Raw genomic sequence first — 21,667 nt, 5'->3', positions numbered from 1 at the left:
TGTTAAAATTTATGTAGCAAAAAAATTTCCATTTTAATTATTTTTAGTATACAATTCAATGGTATTGATCACATTCACATTGTTGTCAACCATCACCATTACCTATGCCCAAAACTTCTTCATCACCACAAACCTATAGCTGTACGCATTGTACCTTCCCATTCCCCTCTCCCTTGGACGGAGCCCTGGGTAATTCTACAAGAGTCCCTGGTAATTCTCATCCACTCCCCATCTCCATGAGTTTGCCTATTCTAGATAATTCATAGACAATATTTGTCCCTTTGTGTCTGGTATAATATCATGTTTTCCAGGTTCATCCATATTGTGGCATGTGTCAGCACTTAATTTTTTTTCTTTTTAAAACTGTTTTTTGTTTATTTTCCATTTGGTATCCTTGTTTTGTTTTGCTTTTTTTTTTTTTTTTTAAATCTGGTTCCTTTATCATCTTTCTTTCCAGTTCTGATGTCATTAGCCCCCATGTCAGAGGCACTTGAACCAGAGCAACTCTGTGTTGAATAGGAGCTGAGGCTGAGACCTACTGAGCTGCATTCCCAGGCAGTTAAGGCATTCTAAGTAACAGGATAAGATAGGAGATTCATACAAAATACAGGCCATAAATACCTTGCTGATAAAACAGGTTGCAGTAAAGAAGCTGGCCAAAAGCCACCAAAACCAAGATGGTGACGAGAGTGACCTCTGGTCGTTCTCATTGCTACACTCCCACCCGTGCTGTGACAGTTTACAAATGCCATGGCAACATCAGAAAGTCACCCTCTATGGTCTAGAAAGGGGACGCATGAATAATCCACCCCTTGTTTAGCATAGCATCCAGAAATAACCATAAAAATGGGCAACAAGCAGCCCTCGGGGGCTGGTCCATGGAGTAGCTCTGCTTTCATTCCTTTACTTTCTTAATAAACTTGCTTTTACTGTGGAGTCACCCTGAATTCTTTCTTGTGCGACATCCAAGAACCCTCTCTAGGGATCTGGATCAGGACCTTTCCTGTAACACCCACACGGCTGCTCTCGTCCATGCTTTCCCTGGTTGACTTAAGAGGCAGGAGATGCTGATGCCACCTCCAGGTGAGTAGCTTCATGACACTTAGCTGGGTCCTTGTCAGGAAGCAGTGTGCTGCAGAGACAGCAGCCTTGCTTTTCACGTGGAGTGGAACACATTGTGTTTTCGTTTCCACATGAACCCCTAAGAGAAGAATTTGTGTGTGTGTGGTAGAAGTATCTTTGCTACACCAACTGAAATGAGCTTACAGAAGGCAAGGACATATAATTATTATTATATGAGTGATGGGAGGAGAGTGCAAACAAGGCCACAGGAGTAAACTGGATTCTTAAATGTGAAGGTCAAACTGTGTTCCCCAAATCTCTCCCAAATGTGTCCCACCTATTTTGACAATGGCACCACCATCTCCCAGGAGGAGAGGAGGGGTCTCTTCAGTAGATTTGGTTTCATTTGGTCATTAGGAAAGGGCAAAAGGACCCCTCCCACCCCCACTCAAAGATCTTGCTTGGGAGCTTAAAACTGGGACTCTCCCTGTCAATTCTCTCCCCTCTTTGGTGCCATGTCATGTTCATATTAACTGGGTTAAGGGCAGGCCTTTGTATCATGTGGCGTCAGCTTCTTTGCAGAAAAGGGGACACACAGACTTCGTTCTCGCCTTGGTTCAGCAAATCCCTCTCAAGGACTAAGATATTTTTGGTAATGACTTAAAGCATCTCTTTCTCTTCTCTTTGGACATCATAATTATCTAAATTTAAATATTAAAAGCCACCAGGACTGTCATTTATTTTGTGTATTGATCTTTGGCCACTTAAGTACTACAGAAATATTCCACAAATGCTTCTCTGAAGAACAACAACAAAATCTTAGTCTCTTAGAAGAAAGGTACGCTCCAGTACCTACTTTGAAGTAAGTACCTTATTGACATCCCATACTAGGTAGAGCAGCATCTGACTTTAACATCCTACCTCCCTAACCTCACAAAGTACACACCGAACATTAAGCAGCCCCTTTAACTTCCACTCTAGGAGCTTGCTCCTCTGCTATGTACCTAAACAGAAATGCTCTCCCAGGAACTCCTGGAGAGGGGAGCTACGGTGATGCAAATTGCGTGGGCCCCTCCCAGTATGGAGGTAATCTTTCCCACAAAATCCCTGGTGACTGTAGCTTAGTTCTGCTCTGCATGAGCTCTTCTCTCGGGCCTGGGCCTCGGCAAGAGAAGACGGTCCATTCTCTCCAATTCTGTTATTCTGAGTCATTAGCATGCAGTGTACTTATAAACTCAAAATTCCCTCATTTCTCAGCATTTCCCAAATATTTTAAGCTAATTAGACACGATTTGCTAAAAAACAAACAAACAAAAACCCTCTTATTAATCTGACTATACTTAAAATCCACAACTGTAACTGCTTATGTGAATGTTGACTGAATTATATTTGCACTTTAGTTATGTTTTCCCTTTGAACGGTTCTCATCTTCTGAATATTCTGTGTCTGCCTTCAGTTCTTGGAAGGGTAAGATCATGGTTTCTTATATCGCTTCTCCTTTTGTGTCTCCTCAGGTTCCCCACTACCTAAAGTTGATCATCAAGTAGCAGAGCCTCCTGGCACAGAAGACACTTCTACATGAATTGGGAAAAGGCGGATTCATCCAGGTGGATGAATTACGAAAAGGAGCTCCCTCAAGGAAGAGAAATTAGCAAAGATCATCCTTTCCTCCAGATATGTAAAAGCAGCCCTAAACCGAGATGAATGGCTTGGTGAGTAAAAGGGTTGGATTCCAACCCCACCCCTTCCACAAGTCCAGGTCCTTTTGTGCAGGTCACAACCTGCACAATTGTCCATGGCAGCCCCACAGTGTGAGTTGGCTCTGGAAAGTGTTTTTATTAGGGTTTTCGGCAGTTTCTCAGCTGTCAGCTTCACTGTTTCCAGGCTCGGTCTTTACAGTGAAAAAATAATTTTATGGCAGAAATAAGCAATATTCCAATATTGATAAATAGCTTTTCATTCCTAAGTGCACAGGAACACTGCATTTTTAAAAATTGTATAAAACACACAGAACATAAAATGTATCATCTTACTATGACGTGAAGCTGAGAACATTCACACTGTTGCGTAACCGCCACCACCAACTGAGATTATGCACTTTTTGGATAAAGAAAATCCCAGTCTGAAAATTAGGCACACGAAGTTTTTATTCCTACCTCACTGGTAATGGCATGTGCCTCTATGTGAGTCATTTCCTCCTTATTTGACTTCAGTTTTTCTCTTCTTCAAATTTAGGGTGTTTTATTCTGTGAGCACTAAATCACTCTAAGCTCTACAACACCCAGAATGGCTCAGTTGCTGACCGGCTTGGTTTTCCAACACATATTAGTTAGGAAAAAATTCAAGACCATTGTCAAGATCAGTAGAAGATCCTCAATGTTAAAACCGCAATCCTAGAAGATGTAGAACCACTACCAGGAGGGCAGAAAGCCAGAACAAGAAACAATTCTTCTGTTTCCCCCACACTGAATTCCAGGGTCCACTGCTGTTGTGGTAATGCCACCGCTAGAGCCTGAGCCGTGGATCTTATTGCTTCCTGGGGTCAGGTAGAAATATGTATTTGAGAGGCCTTGTCTGGAGTGTGATAAGGCACATGTTTTAAGCAATGCCTGGGAAGCACTGCTTACATTTTGTGGGCAGAGGTCACGGCTAGTAAACATCCTGCAATGTGTGAGACAGTACCACACAGCACAGACCTGTCGCTGTTACTAGGGCTCCTGTTGAGAAATGCTAACATAGAGTTGGACATGGGAGAATGAACTGATTTCTGGGGTAAGGGATTAGGGGCTACTTCATTGTTTGGAGGGTAAGTACCTAAGACGGGGCACCCCTTATCCTCTCTCTGCGTCTCATCATCTGACCACTAATGTTTTCCCCTGGGCACACTAATGCCTTTTCATTATCATCATTGCCACCAATTTCCTTAAGAAAAAATTGAACAGGCCAGCTGGGCACGGTGGCTCACACCTGTAATCCCAGCACTTTGGGAGACCGAGGCAGGTGGATCATGAGGTCAGGATATCAAGACCATCCTGGCCACATGGTGAAACCCCGTTTCTACTAAAAATACAAAAATTAGCCAGGCATGGTGGCAGGTGCCTGTAATCCCAGTTACTTGGGAGGTTGAGGAAGGAGAATCACTTGAACCAGGGAGTCAAACGTTGCAGTGAGCCGAGATTGCGCCACTGCACTCTAGCCTGGCAACAGAGCAAGACTCCGTCTCAAAAAAAAAAAAAAAAGAAAAAGTTGAAGAGATACCATATTTGGAGAATATGCAAAGGACTTCCTACTCAGCCTCGACTATTCCCTGGGCCTATGTTGTCTGGCATTCCAACATTATTGAATATTTGTCATATTATTTTCTTCTTCCAGTATTACTTACGTTAATGTTTTTTAAAAAGAAATTAAAATATCATATACTCATTAGTAACTTTCATTTCTGCTTTGGGGAAAACATATCAACTAAATGTCCCAAACAAAAGAGTAATTTTAATAATGACATTAATTGGAGCATTATTTTCATATAATAAGCAAAGAACTGGATACATTCAAATGCTGAGTAACAGATGGCTAAGCAAGGTACCAGAACAGTGAATTACGAATGGCCATACACTCACTAGTGCCCACAACACACTGTATCGATTCTCCAAAATCTTTGTGTGAAATAAAGTGAAGGTAGCAAAGATGAACTAACCTGTATTTACATAATTGCAGTTACGATTATAAGCACATTAAACAGGATCAAGACAGAGAGATGTGAAAATAATGTAAAGATCATTAAATTCTATTTTTAAGCAAACTCCTCACTGTATAAAAAATTTTAATTGGAAAAACTCATTGTTTCCTCATCGTTTTCAATTTGATTAGAGACCTCAATTTTGAAATTGAAGGTAAGAACTACACTCATTTACTTCTTTTACTTTTTCTTTCACAATCTTACAGGCCAAAAAGAAATTCCTAAATTTAGGGTAAAAATATTGGTTTGCAAATATGTGTGTTAGAAATACTTAATCAGTAATTTATCAGACTAATTGATGAAGATGAATGTGATGAATAGTTTCTAACACTGAAGTGTTCAGCAGGAAGCTCAGGCCATTTAAAGGCCCTTGTTCTTGTTTGTGTGAGAATACTTAGATGTTAGATTTCACATGAAAAGGTGCAACTGCATATTGATAATCTGAAATCAAACCTATGAGTCTATATTATTTGTATTTGACTTGATCCAATTGTTAGATGATTAACAATTCAACCACCTTATTTATTTTTAATTTTTAAATATTTTAAATTTTACTTTTTTTTTTTTTTTGAGATGGACTCTCGCTCTGTCACCCAGGCTGGAGTGCAGTGGCGTGATCTTGGCTCACTGCAGCCTCCACCTCCCAGGTTCAAGCCATTCTCCTGCCTCAGCCTCCTGAGTAGCTGGGACTACAGGCACGTACCACCACGCCCAGCTAATTTTTGTATTTTTAGTAAAGACAGGGTTTCACCATGTTGGCCAGGCTGGTCTTGAACTTCTGACCTCAAGTGATCCACCCGCCTTGGCCTCCCAAAGTGGTGGGATTATAGGTGTGAGACACCATGCCTGGCTTCAATTGCCTTATTTAAAGTGAAGTCCACATGAACACGTTCTCCAACCTGAAAATACATCAGCAAGTTCTCCAGTGACTTTAGATAGAGTCTCAGACTGGATTAATGTATGTGAGACCAGTGCTCTCAGTGTTAGTGAGGATTCCTATCAGAATCCTCATCCTAGAGTGTTCTAGGATATAGGGATACAATAATTCAGAGTGCAGGAATAAAGAAATCTGCCTTCAGGTTCAGAGCCATATTATGGAAGACGCTCAGTGACCCTCAGGGTGGCAGACGGATATTTTCCTATCAAACTTTCACCATCTTAGCATGCTATTTATTGGCAAATTTCAGGAATGAGGCAGGGAGTTTCTATTCATTTCCTGTCCTGTGAGAGTGAATCTGACTCCTTGGATGGAGGAGTCTTTTCAGGCTGCTTGGTCCACCTCCACTTGAATGTCAGAAGCCTCTCTCCTCCCAGGAGAATTTGAAAGGCAAGAGGAAATAAGATCCAGGACCATAATGGTGATAAATTATTGAATCTTCTTTTCCAATTTTGCAATAATGAATCCAAATAAGATTTTGCTAGTGTTGGTAGACAGGATGTGCTCTATGAGCCAATAACTTTTTAATTCCAATTAGGATCATTGTGATGCCTGAGAGGCTAAACAGAGACAGAGGGTGCATACACAACAAAGAATAAAGTTCCATGAGAGATACCCACATAGATGCTGAGGACAAAGAGATCAGGCAGGGTATAGAGCTGCTGATCCTAAAGTCTGCAGTGTACATTTTTAGGGAAAAAAAACAATGGGTCTTAACATTTAGGCCACACTCAGATGCCAAATCATCAAAAATTTGGAATAAAGCTACAAGAGGAAAAACTCTGCGTCCCTCTTTGTCATCAGCTTGGATATGCTGGTCTACCCGGCAACACCGAGCAGGGGTTAGACACACTTGAAAAAGATTGGTTCACGCACTGTGAGCCAATCACTGCACTCCACCTGCAGTCTAGCGGAAAACAAGAGTCTATGAAACTAGCAAAGGGAAATCTCAGAAACTTGAGATTGTTTTCAGACCCAGCTATCTCTCAATAAAGCAGCTAGAAATTCCAACAGAATATTTCGTCTTTTGTTAATCCCTAAAGGAATAAGGGTTCGGGCCATATCTATCCAGCTCTTCTCTCAAAGAAACTACGCTTTCTTTCTAGAAGTGTCAAACAAAGCAAAGGGGCATGGGGGGAATGAATTCTGTATATTTCAAGGAATTCCAGCATCCAAGTAAAAACTATAGAAAGAGAAGCTGAAAACATGTTCAAGGTCTACCAGAGAAATTTTCTGTAATTTATTTCTAGAGTCTAAACAGTGCTTGTCACATAGTAGATGCTCAATAAATTTTGGTTGAGTGAACATTCTAGCTACCAATGGAAGATATAAGAATGCCGAGCAGTCTGACTTGGTACAGTTGATAGGAAAGTTTTCAGTAAAACAAAAACAACTACTCCATTTCTATCCAAAAATATATCCCAAATTTGTAAATATCTATATTTATTCTAGAATTATTTAGAAATATTTAAAAAACTTTCAAGAGCTTCTAAAAATGGAAAAAAGTCAAGTAAAGTTCTAGTTATGTGTAAAAGTATTGTCTTTTTAATGCTTTGGTGTTATTGGTCTAGCTGTTTTCATCCAATATACCAATTTACTCTAGCTAATATTGTGCAGATGTTTGAAAGAAAACCTAGTATCTATGAAGATGGACTATTTCTCCAGGAAACTAGGTGAACACCAAGTAGGCCTCCCAGGATGCAAGACTGGTTTGGACCTCAGTCTTATATGTTCAGAAACCCGATATGTCAGCACACTAAGGACAGATCTATCGCTTAGAAGCAGACTCCCAATGGTCAACCTCACCACGACTGACAGAAAAAAATAGAATGCCAGTTGGCCAATTAAAATGAAAAACAGGACTCCCGAGACAACTGGCATTCTTTGGCCAGCATATTTCTGATGGGCAAGCTCTAGAGAAAGCTGAATTTGAAATCCTCAAGTTGCTTTGGAACATGGAATGAGAATGAGAGGTCTTAGCTACAGTATTCAGGTCTTCACAAATTCCAGGCCAAGGATGCCTAATGCATCTTTCCCTACAATAGAGATACATGTGGCCCCTAGATAGATAGACTAAATCTTTAGATCAGGGCACCTCAACCCTGAGCACTATTTGGAAGGGCACTGCCAACATCTGCATCTATGACTTTCTCTTTGCTATTCCTCCTCTACTGAGTTTCAATTCAAAATAATACATTTTTTTTTTTTTTTTTGAGACAGAGTCTCACTCTATTGCCCAGACTGGAGTGCAGTGGCGCGATCTCGGCTCACTGCAAACTCTGCCTCCTGGGTTCAAATCATTCTCCTGCCTCAGCCTCCTGAATAGCTGGGACTATAGGCGCCTGCCACCACACCCGGCTAATTTTTTTGCATTTTTAGTAGAGACAGGGTTTCACCATGTTAGCCAGGATGGTCTCCATCTCCTGACCTCGTGATCCGCCCGCCTCATCCTCCCAAAGTGCTGGGATTGCAGGAATGAGCCGCCATGCCCAGCCCAAAATAATGCATGCTACTTTAGATATGTTCATATTTTCAGTTAGTTCTCAAAGTGCTAAAGATCTCAGAGACTGTCATTCATTCATTCAACAAATATTTGTTGAGATCCTATTATGTACCACACACTGATCTGGGCAAGAGGATACAGTAGGGAACAACAGACAAAATCCTTGGTTCCCATGAGGCTGACATTCCCTTTCTTTATTTTTTCTGCCACTCTGCCTCTTTAAGATGACTTTGCACTATGGGCTGATTTAATTCTCTGAGGCAATCAAATTTCTCATTTGTGATCATATATTTGCCATTATGTACTGTTTATAATTACAAAAAACAGGTGATATCTTCTATTAAGGTTTTTGAAAAGCAGATAAAAATGTACGAGTTCAACAGGTGATTACTTTGTTGGACTTCACAAGCAAAAAGGGAATTTCCAGATCACCTTTATCTTGCTTGACATAGCGGAGTGCTGTATTTTCACCAAGAATGGAAAGCCTTGTGTTCTTCTCTGGGTTATCCCCACTGAAAGGGCTTTAAATGAAAATGTGAGGGAACTGGAAAGGAACACAGGACTAAGAGTTGGTATATGTGTTCCAGAGTCTGCCTCAGCTAATACGCAGCTACAGATCAGGCAAGTCAACTGAGTTCTCTGGGTCTCCTATCTTCACCTTTAAAATGACAGGGTTTGCCTACATCACTAAGGAAACAAAAGCTGGGAAATATTATGATTCCCCCTGGTAATAGGAGCCAAACCTTATTCATCTTAATCTTTCTTTCAGGGCCTTGAGCTATGCCCCACACATCCTGGCTGCTTCATAACACCACTTCATCAAACACTGAACCTGTAACACCAGTGTGATAGCTCAAGCCACTGATATTCCAGCTAAGATGTTAAAATTTTTTGTTGTTTAGCTATGGAATCCTTTCCTCACCTAAATGGATGAATCTGAGTCTTCTCTGATGAAGCAGAGGGAAGGGATGCCAGAGGAGGACCCGTCAACACCTCCCCACTCCCACTCCAAAGAGGGCTCTGCAGAACAAGCACATCTAATTGGCATGTCTAGAGGAGCACATAGACCAAATTTTAAACATGGCCACTGGTTCTGAAGGGAAACAGGAGCTTTTAAGAGGATTGTAATAAGATTTTTCTTTTTAAAAAAATTAAAAAATCTAAAAGCATTATGCAGAGGAATTTACTACTGGCTGTTAGTTATTTTGGGGCCAAAAGACTCTCTAACCCCATGCTAAGCTGTCTGATACCTTCATCAGTCATTGTCCGCCTCCTGTTTAGCTGTGTTCTCTGGTTAAACCTCCCTTTTCAGAATCTCACATCTGCCATTCTGGTCCTGACCTTTTCTACCTACCAGATTAACACCCTCCAAAATGAACTTCATCAGCCTCCTCATCTGCTCTGCCTCCCCTGTACCTGCCCAATCCCTTGGCTATCATCCTCAACTACCTGCTTATCTTTCTCATTCAGCAAATTTTTCCATTAATCTTCCAGAAATGCTTCCAATTTTGATGCCTTGCTCACCCTATTAACTGATACAGTTTGGGATTTCATCATGTTTTGCCTGGGCTATTGCATTAGCCTCCTAACTGATATTCACACCTCTATTAATTATTATAGCAGCTACCATTTATTAGTGTTTGCTATATAATCAATGCTTTGCTAAGAGTTATACATTATCTCATTCAATCATCCCAATCTAATTGGGTATTCTTATTGCCAACATACAGCTATGAAAACTGAGGCACAGAGAAATTTAAATTACTTGCAAATGGTCACACGAGTAAGTGGCTTAAAGTCTATTTGACTTTTTAAGTCTCTCTCCCATCTAACTATCTCCCCACACTGCTGCGAGAGGAAGCTTTCTAAAACACAGGTCTAATGATTTAATGATAGTCCAAACCCCCATCTTGGCATTAAGGTCTTCACAACATATCCACAATGTGACCTGTCAGCTCCAACACTACTACCCCTACCACACATAAGTTCACATGATGGCCTACCAAGTCCAGGCTATTGGGCAATTATAAAATCTTCCTGAAGTGCCATCCTTCCTCTTATCTGCCTGGTAAATTCTCATCCGGCTCTCAAAACTCTGTTTATATTTTTTACTTTAAGTTCTGGGATACGTGTGCAGAATGTGAAGGTTTGTGACATTGGTATACATGTGCCACGGTTCAAAACCCTGTTTAAATGTCAATTCCTAGATGAGTTTTCATCAGTTCCCAAAGGCAAACCTGGTAGTTCCCTCCTCTGAAATCCTACAGCATTTTATCCAGTATCTTTGTCATAGAAAAAGCAAAACACATAAAGCACTAAAATGTATCACAAGTGTATCTGTCACATTGTTAATAAATAAATAAATAAATAAATAAATATAAATAAATAAATAAATAAAGTTCCTGAATGACAAGGTCACAACATACTAATCAGAATATCCTCTCAATGTACCTTGCCAGGTACCTGGCTCAGAGTTGGTACTCAATTAATGCTTATCAAATGAAATGTTCTTGCTGTCTCCATTTTTCTGAACAACATTCATGTTTCTTCCCAAAGCAATCTGGTCCTGCCTCTGTTACGCTGCTAAAACTCCTGTCCTGAAAACTACCAATGCATATGGGTATTACGGGTAGCAGTTGATATTTGCCTTGAAAAGGATAAAAGAAACACAGGATGTTTCACTATGTTCAGGTTTAGTTATAAAAGCACATTTTGGGTTAGAATATGTTGCTTTGCATCTATTTTGTATTAGTCAACACCTGGCTGTGATAATATTTTAGTTCTTAAATATCGCTCATCTTTGTAACCCTCAGCAATAAAGCAGTTGAACCAATAATGATCATTTTCTCTGCTTCACTGGCTGGGTCTTAGGAGAAAATAAGCCAGTGAGCGGGAGGCCAGCCCCTCCGATGCAAGGGAAGAGGTGCCAGCATGCTGCTTGTTCTGCTCTAATGGGCTAGAGTCAGGGTAGGGCTGAGCTGAAAATGGTTGCACATCTTTCCTGCCTGGGGTAATCTTAGAACCATACTTGCCCCCCTCAACAACCACTGGACAGGAGCTAAGCCAGAAGGCCCACTTCCACAGCATCCACTCTAAGCCACAGCAAATGGGAAGGGAGAAGGCCTGATGTCCTGGAAAACCCCACCTTATGACCAGGGGCTGGAAATCTGGAGGACACATTTTCACTTCATTCAGTATGAAGGCTTAAAAACTTCCTAGTCTGGCTCATTGTGTTCATTGTGCTCACTGTGTTCATCTTAAGAGCTGTTTGCAGCAGCCAATAACTCTTAATTGCCAGCCTCTACTGCAAGACTGTGGCACCTGAAAGCTATACATCCCTTCCTTCTTCCAGCAAGTTCCAGACCTCCCCTTTCTCCTGGCTGCTCCTTTCTCTGGCCTCTCCTCTATCTCCTTAATGATTCCTCCTCCACCACCAGCCCCATAAATAGTATTCAGCAGGAAACCATTCTCTCCCGCATTAAGGTCATTGGCAATGTTGTCTTAAACAACATGGCTTCCAAATCTCTGGGCATTTCAGCTCGAATGGGGAATAGCCCATTGGCACTCCTCTTTGATTGTCCCCAATGACCTCAAAATGAGAGGGTCTCAAACTAAACATTTTCATCTTTCTCCCTCCTGCTAAAATCTATATTCTGCCTTACCTAATTCAACGAACTGCCGTTCTTTCATTAATTGGTCCTTTCCTCCCCACTCTAAGCTAATCAATGAGCAAATCCTTGCTGACTCTACTTCTGGAGTAGCTCTGAAATCCATTTCTTCTCTCCACTGCTTTAGTCAGGGCTTTACCCTGTAACATGTTCTCCCTGCTTGAAGTCTCTTTATTTACACTTGTCTTATGGCTGCTGATACTTGGTATCTAGACTGGCAATCTACCCATTAGTCATTTCTCCATACTAGACTATAACTTCCTTGGATAGAGAAACCTTGTCTCTCTCTTTTGTCCTATTATCCTTGTGACAATACTGTGCTTTACACACAGTAAGTGCTTAATAAATAGACTTTGGCAATAGAGAACAGATTATCTTAAAGTGACTGCCCTTGTTCTTCCAAAGAGCAGATCATTAGATAATTAAATATTTACTCTAACTTATTCTGGCCCAATTAACAATGTCATATATACACACAGACCACACACACAGATATACACACACTGGCTGCCCTTAGATACCTTTAAGTCAATCTTTTAGCAAACACAAAGAGAGGCTCAATCTCCCAAATAATTAAAACATAAATTGGGTTATATTTTTGTTCCTGGTCTTCCTTGAGGAAAATGACACAATGCTTAGTAGCAAATGAGAAATTATTTTGCAAATCTATATCCTCAAAATGCCACCAAACATGGGTCATGCATCCTGCTTTCTTGCATTTTGATCCTATTGCTATGACTTAGTGTGGTAATTATATTACAAAGCTATTATTTGATGAAATGGAAATGGCAAAACAATTTAAATGCGTGTCTAGAAAGACTCTGTTAGAATGCAATTATGAGTGAAAACACAATGGCAAAATAATTGAAATGCAAGTCTGGAAGGCACAGTTATGAAAGCATTAAAATGCTCCTGTTGGGGACTCACAACACTGAGTGAAACTATACACTCCTGGGGACACATTTTTAATTCACTAAAGCAGGCAACATTTATGGGCAGATGAGAATATCTGTGCTCCAATTGTTCTGCAGCATTATCTACACTTCTAAATGCCACCCGGGGGTAGGTAACATCACCAGGGTTTCTGGGTTTGGAGGATGGTTTGATAAGAGAACCATATGTCATACTGTGCTTTCACACAGCACCAGGAAGATAAAGGCACAGGGCAAATTGGGCTTAGATTTTTCTGCAGTATTTCCAGTATAAACGGTAGGATCATAATATTAAAATATTTTTATTCTAAATTTAAGCTGGCAATTATTAAATATTTATGTGGGTATATTTCTAAGGGTCTATCTTCTTTACACATTCTGCTGATATATTTCTTTAGCAAAATCTCAATACATATTTTGATGTCTAGGCTTACAGTTGTATACACTTGCTCACCAAAAGAAAAAAAACAAAAATGCAATACAGTGCTAGATACAAAATCAATCTGCTGAGATGATCAATTTGATGAATGACCAAGGACCCTCCTCTGAAGCGTGGTGATGTCTGCATTTGATAGTGGAACACACAAATGAGTGTACCAGCAAAATATGCAAAATATGCTCCTGACTCCCACCCCTTCAACCTACACAATCTACTTTCATGGATCCATTTCTTTTAGCTAAGCATAAAGAAACGAATACTAGGAGTGGGTCATATAAAAGAAACAAGTGTTAAACGAATAAAAAGATGTATATCGTTTTCTCATTCATGATTATCTCTCTTGTGTTGTCATAGAGCAAGTTAGGATATGGCATTTAATTTTAATCACTCAGAAAATTTCTCAGCATCAATGACAACAACATTACTTAATAAAGTTACTAGGTTTCCACAAAAAGAATTGTATACTTTTGTTTTTGAAGATTTAAAGAAGTCCCTTGGAAATGTAGATACAAAGTATTCTTACTTTCTTTCACAGACTCTGAAACACATAAAGATTTAATATGCACATAAACGTGTTTTCTGAGGCAGGATTTGCAAAAACAGTTTGGAAATCCTCCTGATTTTATATACCAAGTGTTTGCTGTGGATCCTTAAACTGCTGGGAGGATATTTCACTGCGTGCTTGCTTCTTGCCTACTTATTTTCCCTTGCACAAACTCAGAAAGTGTTTTGTAAAAATATAAACCTGAGTGCATGGTAACTTCAAAACAAAAATCAAATCTGCTGTATAGATATTTTATAGAGAGGTTATATTATTAACACACACATTTAAATACTTATATGATTTAAAATAATATAAAGAAGTTTTTCTAGTTTGGACACAAAGTTACACACCTTGAAAAAGATTTAAAAATCACCTATAGAAAATTATACAAATAAGGCTAGTTGAAAATCTAAGCAAACATACACATAGATAATAGAAAAAATTAAAGTTATCAAGTTCCTAAAATAAACTACTGTATTACACATAAAATTTGACATTTGAAATCACATTTGTCAGAGTTTTATAGAACTAATCTCTGTATTTAGAAAAGTGTTAAATATAACAGCATTACTAACTTCCAAGAGAGTAGCTTTGGAATTTAATAAAGGAGAAATCAATGCAACTATGACAAAAATATAAGTTAAAACATACTATAACTTACTTTGAAATGCATAAAAATAAATTGGGTTGATGGATGGATGATAAAGAAAATATAGTAAATGTTAACTATAGAACCTAGGTGGTAGGTATACACAGGTGTTCACTATACAATTATTTTGATTCTTTTGTATGCTTAAAATTTTTTGTAATAAAAAATTTGTTAGAAAAAAATGCAGTGCTCTAGATGAAAAGCATTTATTCTCTATGCTGATAACTGTGCTTAACAAATAAGCCAGTTTCAGAGTTGGTCTCACGGATACCACACACTCACCTAGCCATCCAGATCCTGAATTTGGGATGCAGAGGTCTGTCTCAGCACTGGGTAACACGAAGCCAACGACAAACACCTCTACACCATCTGCCATAAGAGCCATGCCCAGGACGAAGAAAAGGGCCCATTGAAAACGACCATGACCGCATTCTTGGATTATCAGCTCATACTGCTGAGCTAGCTCTTCCTCGTCAGCTCTTCTTTCTGATTCCAGCTCCTGCCGGTCCTTGTACTCATCGCCCTTGGGCTGCCCCACTGACACGATGCCGTCCTTTGCTTGGTTCATACTGGGGATGCCCTGATACTCCCCCTCATAGATCTCATCATCTTCATCATGGCCCTCAGTGGCTTCACTTGAGCCTTCCTCATCGTTGGCCTCCCCATTATAGGTTTCTCCAGCCGGGTAGTAATCATCATCGTCTTCTTCATCTTGGAACCGACTGTAAGACCTCTGGGTGTATTCATCCTGGGCTCGGTCCACGGCTTGATTCACCTTCTTTACTGTCTGTTTCTTCACCTCTCTGGCAATGTCCTTGGCACCCTTCATCAGTGAAGTCCTATCCTTGTAAGAGTCTTCCATCTTTTCTCGACTGATGGCCAAAGAGAAGATGGGAATTTTTCACAGCCTCAGTGGTTCCGCTCTGACGGCATCATCCACTTTGGGTTCAAAACAGAACTGCGAAAGAAGAAACAGAGGAGATATTCATTATTCCTTTCCATATATTTTTCTTCCATCTATTTCTTGGCCTCTTTTCATTGCCCCACAAACTACAACACAAAATTAGTTTTTCCTTTTTTTTTTTTTTTTTTTGATCTCACTGTATACACATGTACACCCTATGCTGCTTCTCTGCTTAAGTGTGAACGTCACTTGGAGTATTTAGGGTTTTTGCTGCTATCATTATTGTTTTGTTTTAAGGAATTCTATCCCCAGGGTAACAGTACACAGGAATTCCCCTGAGAATAAAACAGAGCATTTTGCATCTTTAAAAGTACACCGAACACATTTTGAAATTGCTATAAGCATATACCTTGATTGAGAAAAACAGTATTGCTCACAGACACAAACAAATATTGCAAAGGCAAAACCAGAATATTAGAAGAATCCTACTGGGCCTATTTCCTCACATTGAAAAGCAAGCAGCCCCATATACAATTACTATCAAACTATAGCTATGTTTGTAAAATTGGATTTCCCCCCTTCTTAACATTGTATTTCCTTCCAACAAATTTTAACAGAGACTCACATGGCACCCCAAACAGACAAGGAGTATATTCCCCTAGAATAGTGTCATATCCATGGGATCGTCACAGTTCATCAAATGATTTTACAGATGCATTTGATATTGAATTAGAACATATGGCTTATTTGGTGGGAGGAGTCTGCCCTTTCAGAAACTACCCCCAGGCCATCAGGGACAGGTAAGCTCCACGCCATGTACCTCCACAACCCCACTTCTATTTTCTTCATCTCTGGATACCCAGTACAAACACACACACTCTCTCTCTCCCTCCCTCCCACCTCCTCCAACTGCCACTCTGGTTAGCTGCTGTTTTGGTAGTAAAGTCTGGACCTTCCATGACCTGTTATTTGGTTTTCTTTTTCACTGATAGCCCCCTCATGCCTTGGTTCCTTAAATTCAGGCTGACCTCTTGGTAACTTGTATTCCATTTGTCCACTCAGCTGCCTCTTCTGGTGGCTCATGTGAGTCATCGTCAGGTTCATCCTTGTACACAGATGATACGGAGGTTAAAAAAGTCTTTCTCCCCCATCATTAACTCCCCAAGCCTTAAGCTACGGCAGCATTCCAAACATTGATTTATATAATCGCCATTTCTACTTTTTCATTTTGTACCTAGTTTAAAATATTTAAAGTGGCTATTACTAACATACATTTAACTACTCATCCAAATGCCACAATCAAACCCAGCAATAAAGACAAACAGATGTTTGTTTATAAATGGACCTTGCTTCATTCCCACTGAATACCTACAAATGCCCAGTAGGCAAAACAGGAGTATGACTCTCACAGACCTGTGTTTTGGAAGATGATAAAATGAAATTAAAATAAACATATGATTGCAAGGTTTACAACCAAATGTTTTAGTAAATGATTTTTCTGTTTGTCTTCCCTTTTTAAAAAAAAAAAACTGAGAGGAAAAGAAAGGGAGGAAGAGAGTGAGGGGAGAATCCATGAGAACAGTAAGAAAAAATGGAAAGGTCGTAACAAAGGAGGCTGAGGATGGGATGCTCAGAAACTCAAGAAGTCAGGGAAAAGGGGCAGGGAGGACAATGATGAAATTGAGAGACATTCCCTACTTTAAAAATTAACAGACAATCAGAATATTTCTCACTATAAATAAAATAAACTGCCATCCTATCCATCGAACGGATGATCACATCAGACACTACACATCAGCTGCTTCCTGTACACAATCAGCCCCAGAAACACCATTAAGTGAGCTCCAAAGACCGCTTCATTGAAAGCAGAGTCTGAACAACCCTACGGCACCACCCCAGTGCCTTTCATAATGGAAAGCTCCTGCCATAGCTGTTTCTAAGAAATTGTACATCAACTGACTGCGTATGGCTTTTTTGCTTTTGTCCTCAGCCACAGGTATCCTTACCACATGCTTTACAGGGCTTTCATCCCTAAAGAGGTCCTTGTATAGGAGCCACCTCTGTAAGAGGCAAGAGGTATGGTATCTTCAATGTCATGGTTATGACTGGAAAAGTGGACAATTCTAACCCCCTAAGTAATCTAAGCACTTGAGCAATGAGAAATAAAATAAAATAAAAATTTTACAATTAAATATTCCAATTTTGAAAAAATTCTTACAGAAATCTTTGTTTTAATTCTGGGACAGAACAAAGCAATGTGCACATATAGGTTCTTTTTTTGTCTCTCAAGATTTCTCATCCCCCAAGTCGAAGCTCAAGTAAGTTTCTTGAGGGAAGAGGCTTGTTCTTTAGTTTGTAGTCTTACTAAAGCAAAGAAGATTTTTCTTTGCTCTTTCATAGACGGGAAATATGAACACTTATTCAAAAATGCTATATAAAATGAGATGTTTGCAGATATCGCCTTTGGGGTAAGCTGGTGAAGGGTATAGGGGTCTCTCTGAATTATTCCTTACAACTACATGTGAATCTACAATGATTTCAAAATACAGAGTTAAACCCAAACCCCAAGTTTGTACTATCTTTAGAAAGCCATCTTGGAATATGTGCAGGATGATTGGCTGGGGGCAGATGATTCAGGGGCAGAGTTATAATTCTATGGCTATTATCTCCCTCTGGTAAATGGAAAAAAGGAAAAAGCTTGGCTCATTCCAGATATTGCCAGGAAAATGGCAGATTAATATCTACATGGGAAGGTCATGCTTGAATTAAAGCAGCAATTCTCAAGGGTGGGGCTTACACACCAGGTGTGGCCTATAAGTAGGTCCACGAGCAGCTGTTTATAGTATCATCCATGTTTACTTTTATTTCTCGAATAAATTACGGAGTTTCACCACATAATATCTGTCGGACTTTGTTTCAATGAAAAACAAAACAAAGCACCTTGATTTGGTGCTTACTATGTGTGAGGCATTGTGCTAAAAACTTCCTGTACATCCTTTTATTCTCTTATTTAATCTTTACTTCAATCCTACAAAATAGATATTATAGTCCTCCATTTTACAGATGAAAAAATTAAGGCTTAGAGAGATTAAATAGCCCAAAGTCACAAAGCTTGTTAGAGGAGATGCTGGACTCAAGCTCAGATGTGTCTGACCCCAAAGCCTTACTTACCCCTTATGTTCATCTGCCTCACACAGTGGTCTCACTGAGGTCTTATTAAATGAGGTGGCCTTCTTCCTAGTCATTTCAGTATTTCAGTAACTTTTTTTCCTACACTAGAATGGTTTTATACGTGCTTCTCTAAATTGTCTTTTACATCCTGAAGTAAAGAGAATTGCTGTGAGGCCTTTAATCAGTGATGAGCTTTATATGGGTAATAATTTTAAAATGTGGTCTTGTTTGTTCCAATAAACTACCCTAGGATGGTGGCTGTACTTCAAAAGATAATGTAACCCTGTTAAATAAGACATCAGTGGGCCAGGACAGCAGGAAAGTAGGCAAAGCAATGAAACTCTAACAGCCTCTGATTAAGTACATGATGCTTACTCAAGTCAGTTTCCTTCTCCACGAAATAAGGGTAATAATGACCACCTTCCAGTGTTGTGAGGATTAAATGAGTTGTTTACACCAGTTTTAGGACAGAATCTGACACATATTCAGTGGTTTCAATTCAGTTTCCCCAGGAACAGACCTAGCCATAAGGAGTCAGCTGCAAATCACTTATTATTAAAGAGTAAGGGAGTCAGGGAGCAGGGTGGGGAGAGGGCGATGGAAGCAGGGCTGCAATTTTAGGTATTGTACCTTGGAGCAAGCTTCAGGAGGAACTCTGGAGTACAAATTATGCCTAGGAAGTTTTCCCCACTCAGGCAAAGGTGCTGAGTTTTCATAACCCCATGCCAACTATTGGCTGAGGGCTCCTGGGGGCAATGATGAAATGTAGGAGCTTCCTGTTCTCCGCACCAAAAGGCAAGGCAGTTCCAGTAGCCTGAGGGCAGTCCTCTGAAGAGCCACAGGTGCTGGCCAAGGAAAGCAAAGGCACACTGAAGCCAGGTGAGGAGAGCACAGGATGATAAAAGGGGTCCAGGGACCCAGGGCATTAACAGTATCTCCTGTAATAAGCCTTGATAAATATCTGTTTAGATCCCCTACTCATCATGCTAAGCTGCAGGATACATAGCCGATTAAAAACAGCCTTTATAGAAGTGGCTGTTAAACCAAACAATGTTCACAGCAAAGTGAATCTGATATAGTCAATGACATGCACGATCATTGTGCATGATATTTTGCACAAATACGTAAAATACAAAGAATATACACATAAGCATTACTCTGGTAAAACACAGTTTTTTTTTTTTTTTTTTTTGCTCCTTTGATGGTTCATGACAAACACACATATTCAATACCACTATATACTATTTCAAAACTTTCCTACACAAGTTGCCACCCTACACAACCCCCCCACACAGGTGTTTCTCTTGGTGTTTCCCCACACCGCCCACACATGCAGTCTTTCCTTTGCTTTACTCCTCATCACCACCATCAATCTAAAGATCTTGGATAGCTCCTCCTCCCCCAAATGTTCTAGAATCTTCTGGATGCTGGGAGAGTCCATTCTTCTAACAACCGTATTTATGCAGATTTAAAGCCATTGTGCGCTGATAGAGTAATGATAGCAATAATAATGGCTAATCTGTTATTATGTCAACCATGTGCCACTCACTTCAGATGCATTATCACACAATAATGCTCACAAACATTGTATGGGGTAGGTACTTTTAAAATCCCTACTTCACAGATAAGAAAACTGAAACCTGCCCGGGAATAATGTGACCCTATGCAATACTACGCCAGAGCCCAACCACATACCTACTACATCTGCTACATTTTCATGGAAATGGGAGCCTGTGATGGAAATAGGGATCTGAAACAGCATAGGTGTGTAGAAGGCAGCCCCCATGCCAGTAGACTCGGGCTCTTCTAAAGTACTTGCAGATACGTAGTGTGCTGGGATTGGGCAGAGGGGCTCATAACATCCCTCTTCCTCTCTTAAGCTTGGATCTAAAGGAGATATTCGACACAGAAGACAAATCGCAAACTACTTGCCAGCTGACTGGACAACTGCATCCAATTTTATTCCTGATGCCACACCTCCCTCCCAAGTCAGGCATGCTGGGCTACACAGGACTCCTTCTGGAGTGGGGTGGGGTTGAGGGGGGAGCTTTCCATGAAGCTTTCCACTGAGCACATCTTTGAGATGAAGAAATAGAAACTGACCCATCATCCCAGACTGTCCAAATCTCTGACGTTAAGTGTTTATTATTTAAAGGCACCTCTTGCCCTCCAACCCTCTAAACTACCTGTATGCATACATTCTCATTCTTTAAGGTGCAGTTCAAAAATCACCTCTTCCATGAAATGAATTTCTTTCTTTATTGCTTAGCCTAATCACATCTTGCAAGCTAAGTGTAGCTGGTTTCCTCCTGTCATTCAATCACGTTTTCCATTATGCTCATCAATATATGTGATGGCCTTCCCTATTAAAGTGTAACTTTCCTGAAAGCAGGAAGCTTTCCTGAAAGCAGTAAAATAAAACAGCATAAAGTAATGTTATTGGGTATTTTGTTTGTTTGTTTTTTGAGACAGAGCCTCACTCTCCCACCCAGGCTGGAGTGTAGTGGTATGGTCATGACTCACTGCAGCCTCAACTTCCCAGGCTCAAGCGGTCCTCCCACCTCAGCCTCCCGAGTAACTGGGACTACAGGTGTGCACCACCATGCCAGGGTAATGTTTTATTTTTTGTAGAGATGAAGTCTTTTTATGTTTCCCAGGCTGATCTAGAACTCCTGTGCTCAAGCAGTCCTCCTACCTCAGCCTCCCAAAGTGCTGGGATTACAGGTGTGAGCCACTGCATCTGGCCTTAAAGCAATATTATTAAATTAGGACTCAAGCACCATAAGGGCCCAACTCTTAGTTTCTCCACTTTCTTTACCAGGCAATTTGTTTGGATCAGAAATTCCCCAAGGTGCAATCTGCAACATGTGGTCCTATAAGGTGCTCTGAGAGGACAAAGTTGTATGGTCATATACATTTTGGAAGTTTCTGTCTCACACTTACTTCATGTGGAGTACAAGTAGGAGGGTTACAGTACAAAGCCTATTATAAAGAACCTTGCTTAAATTTGTTACCCAATTATTTCCAAACTTTCCTAATAACAGAATTCCCCACCCTCAACATGACACCAGTAAGCAGTTCTCATTATACACTTTATGGAAATACTGTATCAAGATGAACAT

At 40.2% G+C, this 21,667-nt stretch overlaps 1 protein-coding gene across 1 annotated transcript in view; it reads right to left on the bottom strand.

Annotated features, from left to right (window-relative positions):
• SV2C (synaptic vesicle glycoprotein 2C) overlaps positions 1 to 21,667 on the bottom strand; it is a 243,868-nt gene that overhangs the window by 181,383 nt on the left and 40,818 nt on the right. Inside the window, exon 2 of the mRNA XM_005557197.5 lies at positions 14,753 to 15,428. Coding sequence (XP_005557254.2) covers positions 14,753 to 15,332 — 580 coding nt within the window. The 5' untranslated portion in view covers positions 15,333 to 15,428. The remainder of the gene's footprint in view (positions 1 to 14,752; positions 15,429 to 21,667) is intronic.

This window comes from Macaca fascicularis, chromosome 6 (genome assembly GCF_037993035.2).
Source record: "Macaca fascicularis isolate 582-1 chromosome 6, T2T-MFA8v1.1".
NCBI lineage: Eukaryota > Metazoa > Chordata > Mammalia > Primates > Cercopithecidae > Macaca > Macaca fascicularis.
The sequence above is the reverse complement of the archived record's forward strand: the minus strand, read 5'-3'. Positions and strand labels throughout refer to the sequence as shown.